At 37.2% G+C, this 15,860-nt stretch overlaps 2 protein-coding genes across 3 annotated transcripts; one reads left to right on the top strand and one right to left on the bottom strand.

Annotated features, from left to right (window-relative positions):
* Window positions 1-121: 121 nt before the first annotated feature.
* Window positions 122-3,068, bottom strand: prpf38a (pre-mRNA processing factor 38A). The gene is made up of 10 exons (XM_052558551.1): window positions 2,851-3,068; window positions 1,942-2,101; window positions 1,729-1,850; window positions 1,546-1,631; window positions 1,242-1,352; window positions 1,030-1,136; window positions 891-917; window positions 665-768; window positions 505-553; window positions 122-411 (listed from the first exon to the last, which is right to left on the bottom strand). Exons 1-10 carry the CDS (start codon window positions 2,978-2,980, stop codon window positions 366-368), a joined length of 942 nt encoding a protein of 313 aa, XP_052414511.1. The 5' UTR covers window positions 2,981-3,068; the 3' UTR covers window positions 122-365.
* Window positions 3,069-3,090: 22 nt separating this feature from the next.
* Window positions 3,091-15,655, top strand: LOC127959385 (origin recognition complex subunit 1). Of its 2 annotated transcripts, XM_052558547.1 has the most exons (20): window positions 3,091-3,165; window positions 3,259-3,291; window positions 3,724-3,842; window positions 4,052-4,179; window positions 5,370-5,542; window positions 5,834-6,212; window positions 6,830-7,055; window positions 7,245-7,346; window positions 7,600-7,662; window positions 8,354-8,455; window positions 8,617-8,845; window positions 8,970-9,076; window positions 10,651-10,752; window positions 10,871-11,042; window positions 11,169-11,276; window positions 12,414-12,563; window positions 12,670-12,789; window positions 14,508-14,677; window positions 14,803-14,890; window positions 15,008-15,655. In XM_052558547.1, the coding sequence occupies exons 3-20, from the start codon at window positions 3,745-3,747 to the stop codon at window positions 15,200-15,202; spliced, it is 2,712 nt and encodes a 903-aa protein (XP_052414507.1). In that variant the 5' UTR covers window positions 3,091-3,165; window positions 3,259-3,291; window positions 3,724-3,744; the 3' UTR covers window positions 15,203-15,655. The 2 variants fall into 2 exon arrangements, with proteins under 2 accessions (XP_052414507.1, XP_052414506.1); XM_052558546.1 differs by having other exon boundaries at window positions 3,110-3,291.
* The last annotated feature ends 205 nt before the right edge of the window (window positions 15,656-15,860 follow it).

The following is a 15,860-nucleotide window of genomic DNA, read 5'->3' as shown; positions in this document are numbered from 1 at the left end:
TCTCAAAATTCAGAGACTGATATCATACCAAAGTAATAGCAATTTTAAAGTCAACAAAAACAAGTTCATTTTCTTGTAGACTGTTTCAATCATTGTCTTTATAACAGAAAAAAATGGAAACCACAATACATCAGTTGTTTATTTTAAAAAGTACAGTTAATTCAGGATGAAAAAAAATCTGGTTGTAAATATCAATTAAAGGTATAAAACAGCACCAAAAACCTTTGAGGACTAAACTAGGCTTGGGCAATTTACACAGAATAAGATCAAGCTATTTATGACAGAAATTGCTCTTTCTCCATATATTTCAGAGCAAAAAATATCTATAAAACAAGAAAAAAAAAAATTCACACAAAAAACGGAGATCACTCATTTCCTCTCCGACTTCTCTTGTGACTCTTCTTTGACCGACTAGAACACAGAGAGACAAATGCACCATGAAACAAGAGGGTAAAAACAAAGACAATTATTTTAAATTAATTTGATATACCTAAGTACTATTACCTTTCTGGGGACTTGGAGTGACTGCGATGCCGGTGACTTCTGTGGTGGCCTGGAAGGAAATATGCCAATATTTCTTAATTATGAGTTTTGCCAATTACTCGAAATATTTAAAATAAAATGTGGTGACATATTGAGTACTTCAAAAACAGCCTTCCTTTACCTGGAGATTTGGAGCGATGTCTCCTGTCCCTGGATCTGCTGCGGTGCCTGCGGGGACTTTTGCTGCGATGACGCTCCCGATCTCGCTCACGTCTGGGAGATGGACTGAATGAACAGAGTAATCAGACAATATGTATACTGTATAATCACCTAAAATAATATGCCCCACTAATAATGAATCCAAGACACTAATAATGTGCCTACAAATTGTTTTTTTTTTAATATACCTTCGTCTTTTAGGTGACCTGCTCCGTCTAAAATGAGAAAGAAAGAAAAATTAAGAGAAAAAGAAGATTAATTATTCATCTGTTACACCAGAAACCTGTAATAATTTAATCTAAATGGATGATTAGCACCATAACGGACCTTCTGGGTGAGCGGCTGCGTCTGTAGCGTGGAGAAGGAGACCTGCGTGGCCGGTCCATATCTCTATAACTTCTTCTGTGGGGCTCTGCTGTCTGCACTCTCTCTGGCTGCAGTACATATGGAGAGGTTGTGTAACAATCACAATTTATTATATTAACTAATAATAATACATTTTGCTTGGATAAAACAAGACATTGTGAGATCATTTTTACCTTCTCTTCTTCCTCATCCTCTTCATCACTGGTTTCCACCTCATCCAAATCTTCTTCCAGAGCACTAATACGAGTATCCAGCAGCTCAGCTTCCTCCAAAACCTGTCTCTTCTGTGAAAACAAAAACAAATGAACACGTGGACACAGTCTTTGATCACATAAATGACTCATACATTTCCTTTGGAATTCATATGACTTCAAAGGGACAACACAAATGCATTCAATTTATGTAAAAAAACATAAATAAATAAAATGTATACATATGCACACACACACACAAACACACATAATAGGTCCAACCAACCTGAAGTCTAGGGAGGATGATGTCACACATTCGCTCTGCATGAAGCAGCTCATCTATAAACTCATCAACATGCATCAACTCAAACTCTGCGTAAAGAAGAAATGTTATTTGCAAATATCTTTTTCAGCAAGGGTAAATTATTTAATGCCACATACTCACTAAATATCCAAGAAAAATGCCCACCTCCATTTCTGTTCTGGCTTTTAATTTTTCTGTAGTCATTGTATAATGGTTCTAAATACTTGTAGCAATCTACAGAAGTTCCAGTCAGGCGCATATATATTGCTCCAAGCAAACGGACATACCTGGAGGGGGGAAAAGCAGATCAGTAATGCAACACACAGCACAATGGAAACAGGAAAATAACTGAATACAGAGCAGTATTTGCATACTAACTTGAAGTCTTCATTCTTGATGAATTCCACAATAATGTCCTTTTCAGGCTGGATCTGCAGCATCTTTAGGGTCAGACATAAGAATGGAGTAGGCTTGATGTTTCCTCCATATACACCACCAACATACTTCAGTTCCATTGCTTTGTCCACGACAAGTTCAGCTTGATTTTACAGAGGGAACCATATTAAAACCATTTAAAATGATGCTTGGCACATTAATTCCACAAATCCATTAATGTACATGGAGTAATTTAATGTAAATGTTTTATAACAGACCATAACCCCGTCAAGCCTACAGCTTCCTATTTGATACATGACTTTTAAAATAAGGACTCTAAATTTTCAACCTGCACAAACCTTTGCTGAAAAACCTGTGTAGACAATCTTGAACATGGCTTCTTTCATCTGATTGATGTTAGATAGGATTTAGGGCCTTCTTCATATAATTCTAAAAATAACCACCTTTTGCTGTGGAATCTTTTTGAGACAGGCTTTTTGTGGAATGTTTATTCATCAATCACCATTGTATTGTATTGCACTGTGTTTTGACCCCCACGATTAAAATGTCACTCTCCTATATGAATAAGGGGCTAATAATAAATATACATACATACGATTTTTATTATATTAAAGGTAAGGTTGCATAAAACATTCTATTTTAAGACACACACTCGAAGTTATTCCTTTCTAATAGTGTATCAAGTCACATTACTAATGCTGCCAACAGTAAACAATGAACAACAGCAGGTCAGCATTAAAATATGATTAAATAAAATGAGGTAACAAAGAAGATCGTATTCTTCGTAGATCGTAGATCATTTATGTGAGTAAGGTAAATAACTAGCGTGTTTTCAATGCCACATTATCACGAAACTACAGTAACGTTATGTGTTCAGCACACTTCTCTCACCTGTAAGTCCAAAACATTCTTCTTTCCAGTACTTGGACTCATAAATACGTGTTCGTATGATCTTCTCGACAAGATACTGAGGATTTGTTCCATGTATACTATTGGCATCTTTTACCGTTCTATTAGCCATTGCTCAAAATTGTAAATGAACGAACGGATAATCGGAACGCTCCTATCCCATGAAGAAATGACTTCCGGGGGAAAACTTGCGTCACATCCGTAAGGTCAAGCAGTGTTCCTGTCCAATCAAAAACACTTCATACGTCATCTGCGCGGGAAAGAGTCGTGCAAGTTGTGCTCTTTAACTACTGCGCTGTAAGATGTGTTCAACTTCATATATATATTAATTTAGATTTCTGAGCGTTTAAGTGAGACGGAATACTGTTGTTTATTTATTTGTTTATTAAGGAGAATTGAGACGGTTGCATAAACTATCGGCTGGTGAGTAAGAAAGAAAAGGTGTTGGGGATTTAAAGTTGTATAACGTTACGCAGTGAATTTTGAAATTTGATACCTTATATATAGAAGACGCGGTTATTTTATTAATGTATTTTTACCTCCCCAGTAATAAAAGTTATTTTCTTAATGCCAGGTATTTAGGGGTTTAATATATCACTTAGTTATTGCATTAAATTTAATAATACAAGTTCCAAATTCTACAATTTAATATTTGTTTACTAATATATATGTTTGTGTTAGTGTTAGTGTCTGTGTGTTATACTAATACACACACACACACACACACACACATATATATGTATATATATATATATATATATATATATATATATATATATATATATATATATATCTCCTGATTGCCATTTTTACTGGTTTCATTATTAAGTATATAATCGATGCTGTTCTTTACAGACCTCATATCAAATCTGCACCATGAGCCGCTACATCACAAGACTGAGAATGAGAAGATCCTACAAATGGAATGGCAAACCAATTGGTGAAGACAGGAAGCTCAAAAGGCAATACTACGAGTAAGTCTGCGTACCACATTCAGATCAAATCACAAGACAGTGATTTGAACAAATATAACTTGTAATTTGATTCTGAGGCTTTGTGAGTGAGAGCAGTCTCTTTAAAATGTTTTTTTTTATCCTTATCCAGTAGTCATATAAATTAAAATGGTTAAAAGATGTTTTAATCCCCATTTAAACAGCAATGATATTTTGATTGATCCTCACAGATCTATGTCCATTTCTGTGGAGGGAAAGACAGAAGATGCAACAGTGTCTTTAGGCCAGTGCATTTTGATTGAGGGTGATGACGATGACAATCCCTTTGTGGCACAACTTTGCAAACTATACAGTGATGGTAGGAATATGCCCTCTTTTTATATGCAAAATGTGTATATTTTAAATGTGTAGTAATTTTACCAATTTATAAATCACTCAATTTATCACTTGTTTATAAATCACACAATGGACTAGGTAGGGCTGTGCAAAAAATCAAATGCGATTTTCATGCACATCTCGTCAGTAAAGGCGCTCCTGTGATAAGAAGTATTTTCTCCAGCGCATGCATTCAGATCAGGGTTGCCAGGTTTTCAAAACAAATCCTCCCCAGTTGCTTCTCAAAAGTAGTCCAAACTAGCCTAATCGCGTTTCCAGGAGGTTCCCCGATAAAAATTGCGTCCCGGGGTTAAATTACATGTTTTTTGGCAGGGTTGCCTTGGTAAAATTAGCATTTTAGGGGCTAAACATTACATTATTGGTATTGGGGTCGCTTCAACCCGCGGACATGAAAAACAACCGTGGACTTTGCAACACTGGTTCAGGTGGAGCGGCATTTACTACACAGAGCCATAGTCCACCGACAAGCTACACAAAATTGCTTTCAAAATCGAAAAAGAATCGTTTGTGATTTTGAAATCGATTTTGTGTGGATTTTCAGTGAACTACGGCTCTGTGTAGTAAAGGCCAACCAGTGTTGCCAAGTCTGAGTCCCAGATGGTACAGTCGTTGTCTGGCTTTTTTAACTTGAGCTTGAATGTGGTTGGTTAGTCCAAGTCAGGTCCTCGGAAATGTGTACACCAAGGTATTTGAAGCTGCTCACTCTCTCCACTGGGGTCCCATTAATGATGAGTGGGGTGTTGAACCACTGCTGCCTCTTCCTTAAGTCCACAACCAGCTCTTTGGTTTTGATGACATTCAGAAAGAGACAGTTTGTTTGGCACCATGATGTCAGACTTTCTACCTTATCAAGGTAGGCAGCCTCATTGTTGTTGGAGATGAGACAAATCACCACTGTATCAGCTGCAAACTTGATGACAGAAGTGGAGGTGTGAGTGGACACACAGTCACACGTGTAGAGAGAGTAGAGCAGCAGGCTCAAAACACATCCTTGTGGGGCTCCTGTACTCCGGTTGATGATGTTGGAGGTGGTAAAGCACTTTGAATTACCACTGTGTATGAAATGTGCTATATAAATAAACTTCCCTTGACTTTTTGCATGTATTGAGTCATAAAGTAATCTGCATTGGTTTATTTAACATTTGTACCCAGATTCAGGAAAGAAAAAGACAGCAGTAGTGCAGTGGTTTGTGCGGATGTGTGAAGTACCTCAGAATAAACGCAAGCTCTTGGGCAGAGATCCCCATCCTCAAGAGATATTTTTCTACCAGGACCGCTCTTGTGATAATGAGGTGGATGGAGAGACCATTCTTGGAGCAGTACAGGTAAGCTAGCATGGCATAGTTTTCGGATTTAAACAATAAAGTGATAGCTAATATTTGTACAAGAATGTGCATCACACTATGATCAAGAAATGCTTGTGTAGTTGATTTAAATTATTTATTCTATTTTTTTAATTAATTGTATTTGGTAAAAGTATTTACTATTATATATTTTATTATATATTTTTTAAAGGTATTTATATATTTGTATAATTTTTCAAATACGATCCATAATAATAAATGATCATTATTATTTCCATTATATCCAATAATAATTTATAACTTTGATTCTAGATTGAGTATGTCCCAGCTGAGGATTCCTTTCCAGAGGGCAAGAGCAAAGACATACTATTTGTCAAACTCTTGTGGGATACCAAATCCTTCAGAGTGTTGGATCCTGAGCTGATGCAGCCCCCTCAGAGCCCTAAATCTCCCCCACCACCTTCACGGGGCCCTCAGACTCATGCTCTTCCAACCCCAGAGCCCTCTGTAATGAAACGGGCCATGTCAGGCACCCTCACCCGCAGCAGCATGAGCACCGGCAAACTGAACTCCGGTGAAGCAGAGTCTCTTCACTCTGCTTCCAAACTCTCTGCAGCTAAAGCTCTTAGTGCAAAGAGGAGAAGCCGAGCTTCCTCTGGGCCGCATGTTCGCAAGAAGCTGGACTTGTGCAGTGAGTGGCATCCATCCACATAGATTTTGCTTTTTAAGGAATAGTTCACTCAAAGATTACAATTTGTGGATAATTTACTACATCCAAGATGAGTTTGTTTCTTTATCAGAACAGATCTGGGGAAATTTAATGGCATCTCCTGCTCACCTGTGGATCCTCTGCAGAGAATGGGTGCCACCAGAATAAAAGTTCAAACACCTGATAAAAACATCCCAATAATCCACAAGTAATTCACACAACTCCAGTGTACTGTGAATCAAAAAGCAAAGTGTTTGTAATAAATGACCACAATTAAAGCAATTTAACTTTAAACCAATGCTTCTGACCGAAATAACTATCCATAATCTATAATAACTCTTCCTCCAGTAAAAGTTATGGATAAAGAACTCGTATTCTATCCAGAAGCAACAGTTTGACGTAATAATGGATTTGTTTATTACAAACATGCTTTTTGCTTCATAAGACATTAATTGATAGACTACAGTCATGTGGATTACTTGGTGAGCAAGTGTTATTTTGTGTAAAATAAAGAGAAACTTCTATTTGGGGGAACTATTCCTTTAATGGTTTCTAAAGCACAAACTGAACTGACTTGTGCTTCTCTTCCATTATGGTAGGTCCGACTAAAAACATGTCCCGAGATGATGTTCTGGGGGACATTCTTGATGAACACACAGAGAAGACGCTGACGTCTAAATTAAACCTGTCTCCAACAGGTCGCATCTCCATTTCTATTAGACTAACTCCACTAAATCTTAATGAGGAGGAGCGTGTCTCTCCTCTGTCCTCACACAGCCCTGAAAAGCCCAAACTGACTGCACATGAAAAAGATGATGCAACCAGGTACGTATATTTACAATAGAAGTTATGTATTGGTTCTTTATGTTCTTATAAATGGCTTAGTACTTCTACTTAGTACTGTGCTGTTCGTTTTAGTTAGAAATAAGCAACGCTGTTTTGTTCTTCACACTTTAAAGACTGAAAACAAAACAAAAGTAGAGTCTAGTTCTAAAAGTCCTGTTGCCCTCCTAGTGTCTTTCTTGGGGATGATGATCCAGAGCCACTAGTTAGCACAAGCAGAACTCCCAGGAAGAGAGAGGCAACCCCTAGGAGAGAAGGTCTAAGAGGACTGAAGTGAGTCATGTTCCTTTATTGCCCCACAGAGGGGATGCATTTTTTTTTTCTGAATTGGCTTTGGCCAATTAAACACAAAGGTGTCATGTGGCTTAATTTTTTTTTTTCACACTTAATGCATTGTTTGAGCACACAACTACTTTCATCCAGACCAGTGCACTGGTGGCCCCTGCTTCACTTTCTTTAGCATTGATATGTTTAATTTAAGTATTAAACGACTCATAGTAACCTTAATGTTTTTTTTTCAAACAAGGGCAAGAACTCCATCCAGGAGGAAAGATTCAGCTGCACTCAGAGAACCAGCACTGGCTGCTCTGTAAGTGATGTAATTGCCTATTGTGATATTGCAAAACAAAGTCAATCTTGTGAAATCCACTTGAGCAGTAGCACTTTTGTGTACAGGTTTTACACAAAACATTTAAATCGGTTGACCAGTGGAGGGCAGCACATAACTGTTAAGATTGTGTGGTCATACAGAAATCATCCATGACCAGGTTTTGAGGCAAGCAGACAAATTTCTCAACAGCCACATTTAATATTTCTTTCTGAATGTGCATTATTCTTTTTTATTTGAATTATATATATTACATTGTAAGGTGACTTTAAACTTGATTGGTTGGGGGCATGGAATTGTAACTTGCAATGATATTGCAATCTATTACATGCTTGGAGAAAAACTGAGACCTTTAGCTGCATCACTAATAATTGAAAAAATATGTTTTATTAATTAAATTCAGCAGGCATGCACATGTTCTTGGGAAAACAAGACTTTTGCCTTGTAACCTGTAGTAGTGAATTAGAAGCATGTTCTATGCAGACCTGCTTTGGCATTTATGGCACCAAACCTAAAGTTCTGATCTTTAAATTCAGTTATCCAGACCAAGTTGAAATGATTGCATTTACCTCTTATATGATCTCGCAGTGGTGTGAGAGTAATGGATTGTTGTTAAATGCAAAGTGTTATTTTCTTTCCTCTTTTCTTCATATTCCTGTTAACAAACTGATAGAGCTGAAGAGGAGCATGAAGATTCACCTATCCAGACTGCTGCTACTCCTCGCTCGAAAAGGAAATCTGCCCAGCTTGTGTCCTCCCACATCAGAAAGCAGCTGTAGGTCCCACTAAGTCTGTAAATCTATTAATTAAAACACACACATATACATACATACATGGTACTGTTCACACAGGATGCTTGCATTGTCTAACTGGGTGTTGTTTTGTATTTGATGATTCTACTTTGAATTAAATGATCAATGTTATCTGTTTTTACAGAAATGTATTGGGCAACAAGGTTGACTTGCTGTCAGATGGTGAGGATGATGATGACTGCTTCATACCTACTAAAACTGATCTGCAGAGTAGCAGCGATGAGGAAGAGGAGGCAAAGATTGACAGTGAAGATGAGCTTATAGTGAAGAAGCGTCGAGGATCCCGAACACCCCGATCTATAGAGAAATCCCGTGTCTCTGCTAGAACCCCACGTAAAACGCCCATCAAGAAGGTTCAAAGACGTTGTTTTTTGTTATGATTAGTCTTCCTGTTAGCGGTCAATGTGGCTTCACAAAACCAAATCTGTATGTCAGATGAAGATGTGGCCATTAATTTATCTTTTAATTTAACTCTAGACTGCTCCAGCCACCCCAAGGACACCACGTCATGCCACTCCCAGCATACCCAGCAGGAGTGCACCGGCCAGGAAGCCAGGGAATGTTCTGGAAGAAGCACGAGCAAGGTAAGCAACTCCTCAGTCTGTAACCAGAAAAACTATACATTGACATTGTGTTTAAATGTTTGGAGTAGGACTGTTAGTTTAACATGTTAACTTAATTAATTAGTTACATAAAAAATTAAGCGATTCAAATATTTTAACATTTTAATCCCTCATATTTATATTACATGATAAGCGATATGTATGACACGAGTGCTGATTTTGTCCTGGATATCACAAATTAAAATGTGATTTTATACAATACTTCAGTCAATAAGATAGTATTGATAGTATATGATAGTGTTATATTTTAAAATCAAAATTACGTGTTTTTGCTCAATTTTGCAAAGAATATATTACCTTTAAAGTCATTAGCAGGATTGTTGTGCATCCTTGAGCAACACCGCGGTTTTAAGTTATGGGAGCAGAATGCCGCCAAATGTATTGCTGCCACAGATTGAAAAATAATAAGCAAAGATCAAATATTTAAAAACACGTTTAAAATAATAATGCACAAAACCGAAAAACAAGTGCTAATTTTTTTTAAATAACAAACAGCGCAGTCATGGATCATGGATTACAGTCCCCCTTGGACTGATTGGCTAGAGGAGAATGTAATAAAAAAAATTTGCATTTGTTTTTCAAATTAAATTTGAGTATAATTTAATTAATGAATATAATAATAATAATAATAATAATAATAATAATAATAATAAAAACATTAAATGGATAGTTCACCCCCCAAAAATGTAAATTGTTATAATTTACTCACCATCTTGTTGTTTCAAATCTTTCTTTTGTGAAACATAAAAGAGAAGGTATTTTGAAGAGTGTTGGTAACAAAGCTGTTTTGGTTACCAGTGACTTTCATTTAAATGATAGTGCAATTAATTAGATAAATTAATCAAAAACATAATGTAACTAATTACCCTAACTAAGTCACACTTTTTTTTCATAGTTTGGCTGGTTCTGCGACTCATAGTCAGGTGCGACTTATTTATCAAAATTAATTTTACATGAACCAAGAGAAGTTAACCAAGAGAAAACATTACCGTCTCCAGCCGCCAGAGGGCGCTCTATGGTGCTCAGTGCTCTTGTAGTCTACACTGAAGACATAGGGCGCCCTCTCGCAGGTGTAGACAGTAATGTTTTCTGTTGGTTCTTGGTTATAAATAAATGCGACTTATAGTCCGGTGTGACTTATATGTTTTTTTTCCACGTCATGACGTATTTTTGGACTGATGCGACTTATACTCAGGTGCGACTTATAGTCCGAAAAATACGGTAGATGAAAAATTGTAATCGACTGATAGCCCTAGTTTATTTTTTATAAAAGGTTTATATTTTGTTCACCAAGGAGGCATTTTATCAAAATTGACAGACTTTATTGCAGATAAATGCTGTTGTTTTGAACTTACTTTGCATAGAAGAGAAATACAAAATGTTTCTTAATCACCAAATCAGAATATTAAAGTAATTTCTAAAAGATCATGTGACACTGAAGACTTGGCTGCTGACAAAGTTTTGTCATCAGAGGAATAAATGGAATTTAAAAAAAAAAACATTTTTTTTTTTTTTTCTTTTTTTTTTTGCAACAGGTTGCATGTTTCCTCTATTCCTGAGTCTTTGCCATGTCGAGAACAAGAGTTCCAGGACATCTACAACTTTGTGGAGAGTAAAGTCATTGATGGCACTGGAGGGTAAGATTCAGATTTAATATCCATCTTCTTTTTTTTATTTGTTTGTTCATAAACAATGAAACAATTTATTTATTTATTTTTTTTTGAAAAGTACATAAAATATTTTTTTCTTCTGCAGGTGTATGTATATCTCAGGTGTTCCTGGTACTGGGAAAACTGCAACAGTACATGAGGTGATACGGTCCCTTCAGCAGTCCGCTGAACAAGATGAGATCCCTCACTTCCACTTCATCGAGATCAATGGCATGAAAATGACAGACCCGCACCAGGCTTATGTACAAATACTGCAGGTCTGTATGCTGCTTCCTCCCCTATAGTTTTGACATAATTTCCTCTTCCTTTTTACAGTCTTATGATAGTATTTTCTATAAACTTATCTTATAAACTTATAAACTGCTCTTATCCTGCTCTGGCAGAAACTGACTGATCAAAAAGCAACACCTGATCATGCAGCTGCACTACTGGAGAAACGCTTCGGCACTCCTGCACCCAAAAAAGAGACAACTGTGCTATTAGTAGACGAGGTGAGACATTTGTTACTAGTGACACTAATAATATCACCTGTGTAGTATGTTTTTAGCTAATCGTTCATTGTGATTAGCTGATCCAAATCATTCTAGATTAGTCCGGTTTTAAACCTTTTTGACTTGAAAGGCCCCCAGCCTTCTGTTGGCCAAGACAATATTCAAAGATTCAATATCCATGATTTGTAGGCCTCCCCTCGAATAAAGATTTTTCTGGTCGACTAGTAGTCGTTCATTTGGAGCATTAGTCGACTAATCCTTTAATCCTGAGCCTTTAATTGCCTACATAACAACGCACAGACACTTGAAAAGCGCACCTTTTTCTAGGTTCACATTAGATTGTAGCAGCCGTGTAAAGTTGCTGCTTCTAACATATTTCAAATGATAAGACATATGGCGGACATTTGGATGTACTATACAGACCAGGATTGTGTTAACTTCGCCAATGTGTATTTTTTTTTTCCTGCTTTTCTAAATAATAGCTGACATTTTCAGTATGCCTTGTGTAATTATAAAGCTGCTTGTTTTCAAACCTTTTTTTTTATTAACAGTTTAAATTTCATAAGTTTCAAGAACTGTTTGATTTTCAATAAAAACATTAGTTATTGGACAGTAAAGTGCGTGACGTGCCCAGGTTTTGTGTCCCATACTTGGAATTTGTGGTCTGCATCTAACCCTTCCAAGTGTGTGCACACACAGCAGTGAGTAGTTAACAAACACACACACACCGTGAACACACATCCGGAGCAGTGGGCAGCCAATGCTGCAGCGCCCGGGGAGCAGTAGCTCAAGGGTCTCACCTCAGTTGTGGTATTGAGGATGGAGAAAGAAATTGAAAAAAAAAAAAAAAGAAATAGGATTTGAGTTGGTATCTTTGTGATTTTTTTTGTAATTATCTTTAAATCGTTCTGTAGGTTCCAAAAACCAGCTTGACCTTAAACTCATATGTACTCGTATGTAATCTTTTTGTCATTCAGATGTTGGTTTTTACTGTGACATCTGTTCTAGTTTCTTTTATTCTGCTCAGTTCCTGTCAATCATTGGGCTATTTATACTTTAAATATTAAACATGTCCAATCCTCTCCAATCTGAAAGAATATCTCTTTTTATGCCTCATCTCTTTTATTTATTTTTCAGCTTGACCTATTGTGGACCCGTAAACAAAATGTGATGTATAACTTGTTTGATTGGCCAACAAGGCGCAACGCTCGTCTGGTGGTTCTTACCATTGCAAACACAATGGATTTGCCTGAGAGGATCATGATTAACCGTGTTGCCAGTCGACTGGTATAACCATTTTACAACATTTAGATGCCATTCAGTTATGATTGAAAGGACTTTAGCTGCTGTAAATAATGGAAATAAAACATAAATGTCATTTATTCATCTTCAGGGTCTGACAAGAATGTCCTTCCAGCCATATACCTTTAAACAGCTACAACAGATCATCACATCGAGACTGAACAGACTGAAGGCTTTTGAAGAAGATGCTCTCCAGCTAGTCTCAAGAAAGGTACAGTATTGTTCAAAATAATAGCAGTACAATGTGACTAACCAGAATAATCAAGGTTTTTCGTATATTTTTTTATTGCTACGTGGCAAACAAGTTACCAGTAGGTTCAGTAGATTGTCAGAAAACAAATGAGACCCAGCATTCATGATATGCACGCTCTTAAGGCTGTGCAATTGGGCAATTAGTTGAATTAGTTGAAAGGGGTGTGTTCAAAAAAATAGCAGTGTGGCATTCAATCACTGAGGTCATCAATTTTGTGAAGAAACAGGTGTGAATCAGGTGGCCCCTATTTAAGGATGAAGCCAACACTTGTTGAACATGCATTTGAAAGCTGAGGAAAATGGGTCGTTCAAGACATTGTTCAGAAGAACAGCGTACTTTGATTAAAAAGTTGATTAGAGAGGGGAAAACCTATAAAGAGGTGCAAAAAATGATAGGCTGTTCAGCTAAAATGATCTCCAATGCCTTAAAATGGAGAGCAAAACCAGAGAGACGTGGAAGAAAACGGAAGACAACCATCAAAATGGATAGAAGAATAACCAGAATGGCAAAGGCTCAGCCAATGATCACCTCCAGGATGATCAAAGACAGTCTGGAGTTACCTGTAAGTACTGTGACAGTTAGAAGACGTCTGTGTGAAGCTAATCTATTTTCAAGAATCCCCCGCAAAGTCCCTCTGTTAAAAAAAAGGCATGTGCAGAAGAGGTTACAATTTGCCAAAGAACACATCAACTGGCCTAAAGAGAAATGGAGGAACATTTTGTGGACTGATGAGAGTAAAATTGTTCTTTTTGGGTCCAAGGGCCACAGGCAGTTTGTGAGACGACCCCCAAACTCTGAATTCAAGCCACAGTACACAGTGAAGACAGTGAAGCATGGAGGTGCAAGCATCATGATATGGGCATGTTTCTCCTACTATGGTGTTGGGCCTATTTATCGCATACCAGGGATCATGGATCAGTTTGCATATGTTAAAATACTTGAAGAGGTCATGTTGCCCTATGCTGAAGAGGACATGCCCTTGAAATGGTTGTTTCAACAAGACAATGACCCAAAACACACTAGTAAACGGGCAAAGTCTTGGTTCCAAACCAACAAAATTAATGTTATGGAGTGGCCAGCCCAATCTCCAGACCTTAATCCAATTGAGAACTTGTGGGGTGATATCAAAAATGCTGTTTCTGAAGCAAAACCAAGAAATGTGAATGAATTGTGGAATGTTGTTAAAGAATCATGGAGTGGAATAACAGCTGAGAGGTGCCACAAGTTGGTTGACTCCATGCCACACAGATGTCAAGCAGTTTTAAAAAACTGTGGTCATACAACTAAATATTAGTTTAGTGATTCACAGGATTGCTAAATCCCAGAAAAAAAAAATGTTTGTACAAAATAGTTTTGAGTTTGTACAGTCAAAGGTAGACACTGCTATTTTTTTGAACACACCCCTTTCAACTAATTGCCCAATTGCACAGCCTTAAGAGCGTGCATATCATGAATGCTGGGTCTTGTTTGTTTTCTGACAATCTACTGAACCTACTGGTAACTTGTTTGCCACGTAGCAATAAAAAATATACTAAAAACCTTGATTATTCTGGTTAGTCACATTGTACTGCTATTATTTTGAACAATACTGTATGAATCCATGTTCAAGATGTTATCAGTTTAAATGTATGAACCTGTGGTCCTCTCATGATCATGATGAGATTGTGGTCTTCTAGGTGGCAGCGCTTTCAGGTGATGCACGACGTTGCCTTGATATCTGCAGGCGGGCCACAGAGATTTGTGAGCACTCTGGAAGTCAGAAGAATGGTAGTGGATTGGTTGGGATGAGCCATGTGATGGAGGCTTTGGATGAGATGTTCTCCTCTTCCTACATCGCAGCTATCAGGTGAAAAGAAAAGTGAAAGAACTATGAACCTCAGTTGTATGCTCATTACTCCTTAATGTAATAAAAAACAGAAATGTAATAATTCGGCTCCAATCAGACTTCCATTCTCTTTAATGTTATTGTAGGTGCGCTTCTGTTCAGGAGCAGCTTTTCCTGAGGGCTGTTATTGCAGAGTTTCGTCGACTGGGTCTAGAAGAGGCCACTTTCCAACAGGTAGTTAACTTGTTTACATCAACCCTCATTTGAATCGTGATCTTTATTATACTAAATAATATTTCAGGAATTGTTTAACCTAAAAGAATGAATGTCTGTTTATTTTCTTGTCCACAGGTGTTTGTTCAGCACCAGGCTCTGTGTCGTGTTGAGGGTTTGCAGCCGGTGAGTGTGTCTGAAGGACTGGCAGTCTGTCAGAGACTGGGTTCCTGTCGCCTGCTTCTCCTTGAGGGAAGCCGCCTGGACCTGTTTCTCCGTATCCGACTCAATGTTAGTCAGGACGATGTGCTTTATGCATTGAAGGCTGACTAAAACTCAGACTTACCTAACTAGCAACCTGTGTGGATCCCCACTGGGTCTGTCCACTTTTTGGACAGTCAGTGAGCCGATTTTACCTGGAGCTTCACAGTTAAATCCTTATGAACTGAATGTGAGATATTGTCCCAAGTCCGTTTTGAATAAATTATACAATTTTAATGTTTGGTATTATATATGTAGTTCTATAAATTTGAATTGTACATTTTGTGTATTGTAGCACATACCTTTTTGCTTTAGATCATGTTAGAATATTTTCACAAAGGCATTATTCTAAAGCAGTTTTTATGTATTTTATTGTCGGAAATAAAGACCCATTCATTTGGTGTTTATCATTTAATGACTGTCAATGTAAAATGTACAAGAATAAGCACCAGAACGTTGGAAATTTTTCAGATTTTACTTGTGTGATGTCTTGATACAATAAAGCGATTGACTGTTCAGACCTGATTATGAGACATATTGCTTCTTGTGTAATAATCAGTACAAGATTTTACAGACAATGTATTAGAAATACAACAAGCATAATAGTTGCTCAGGAATGATTACAACAAAGCCTAAATAACATGCATAACAGTTAAGGAATATTCAGGGTTAAATCACACTTAAACACTATACAAAATACCAGCCACATCCAAATTGCCAAAAAAATTTT

The sequence above is a fragment of the Carassius gibelio genome, chromosome B6 (genome assembly GCF_023724105.1).
Source record: "Carassius gibelio isolate Cgi1373 ecotype wild population from Czech Republic chromosome B6, carGib1.2-hapl.c, whole genome shotgun sequence".
NCBI classification, from domain to species: domain Eukaryota; kingdom Metazoa; phylum Chordata; class Actinopteri; order Cypriniformes; family Cyprinidae; genus Carassius; species Carassius gibelio.
Note: the sequence above shows the minus strand (reverse complement) of the source record. Positions and strands in the feature narration are given on the sequence as shown.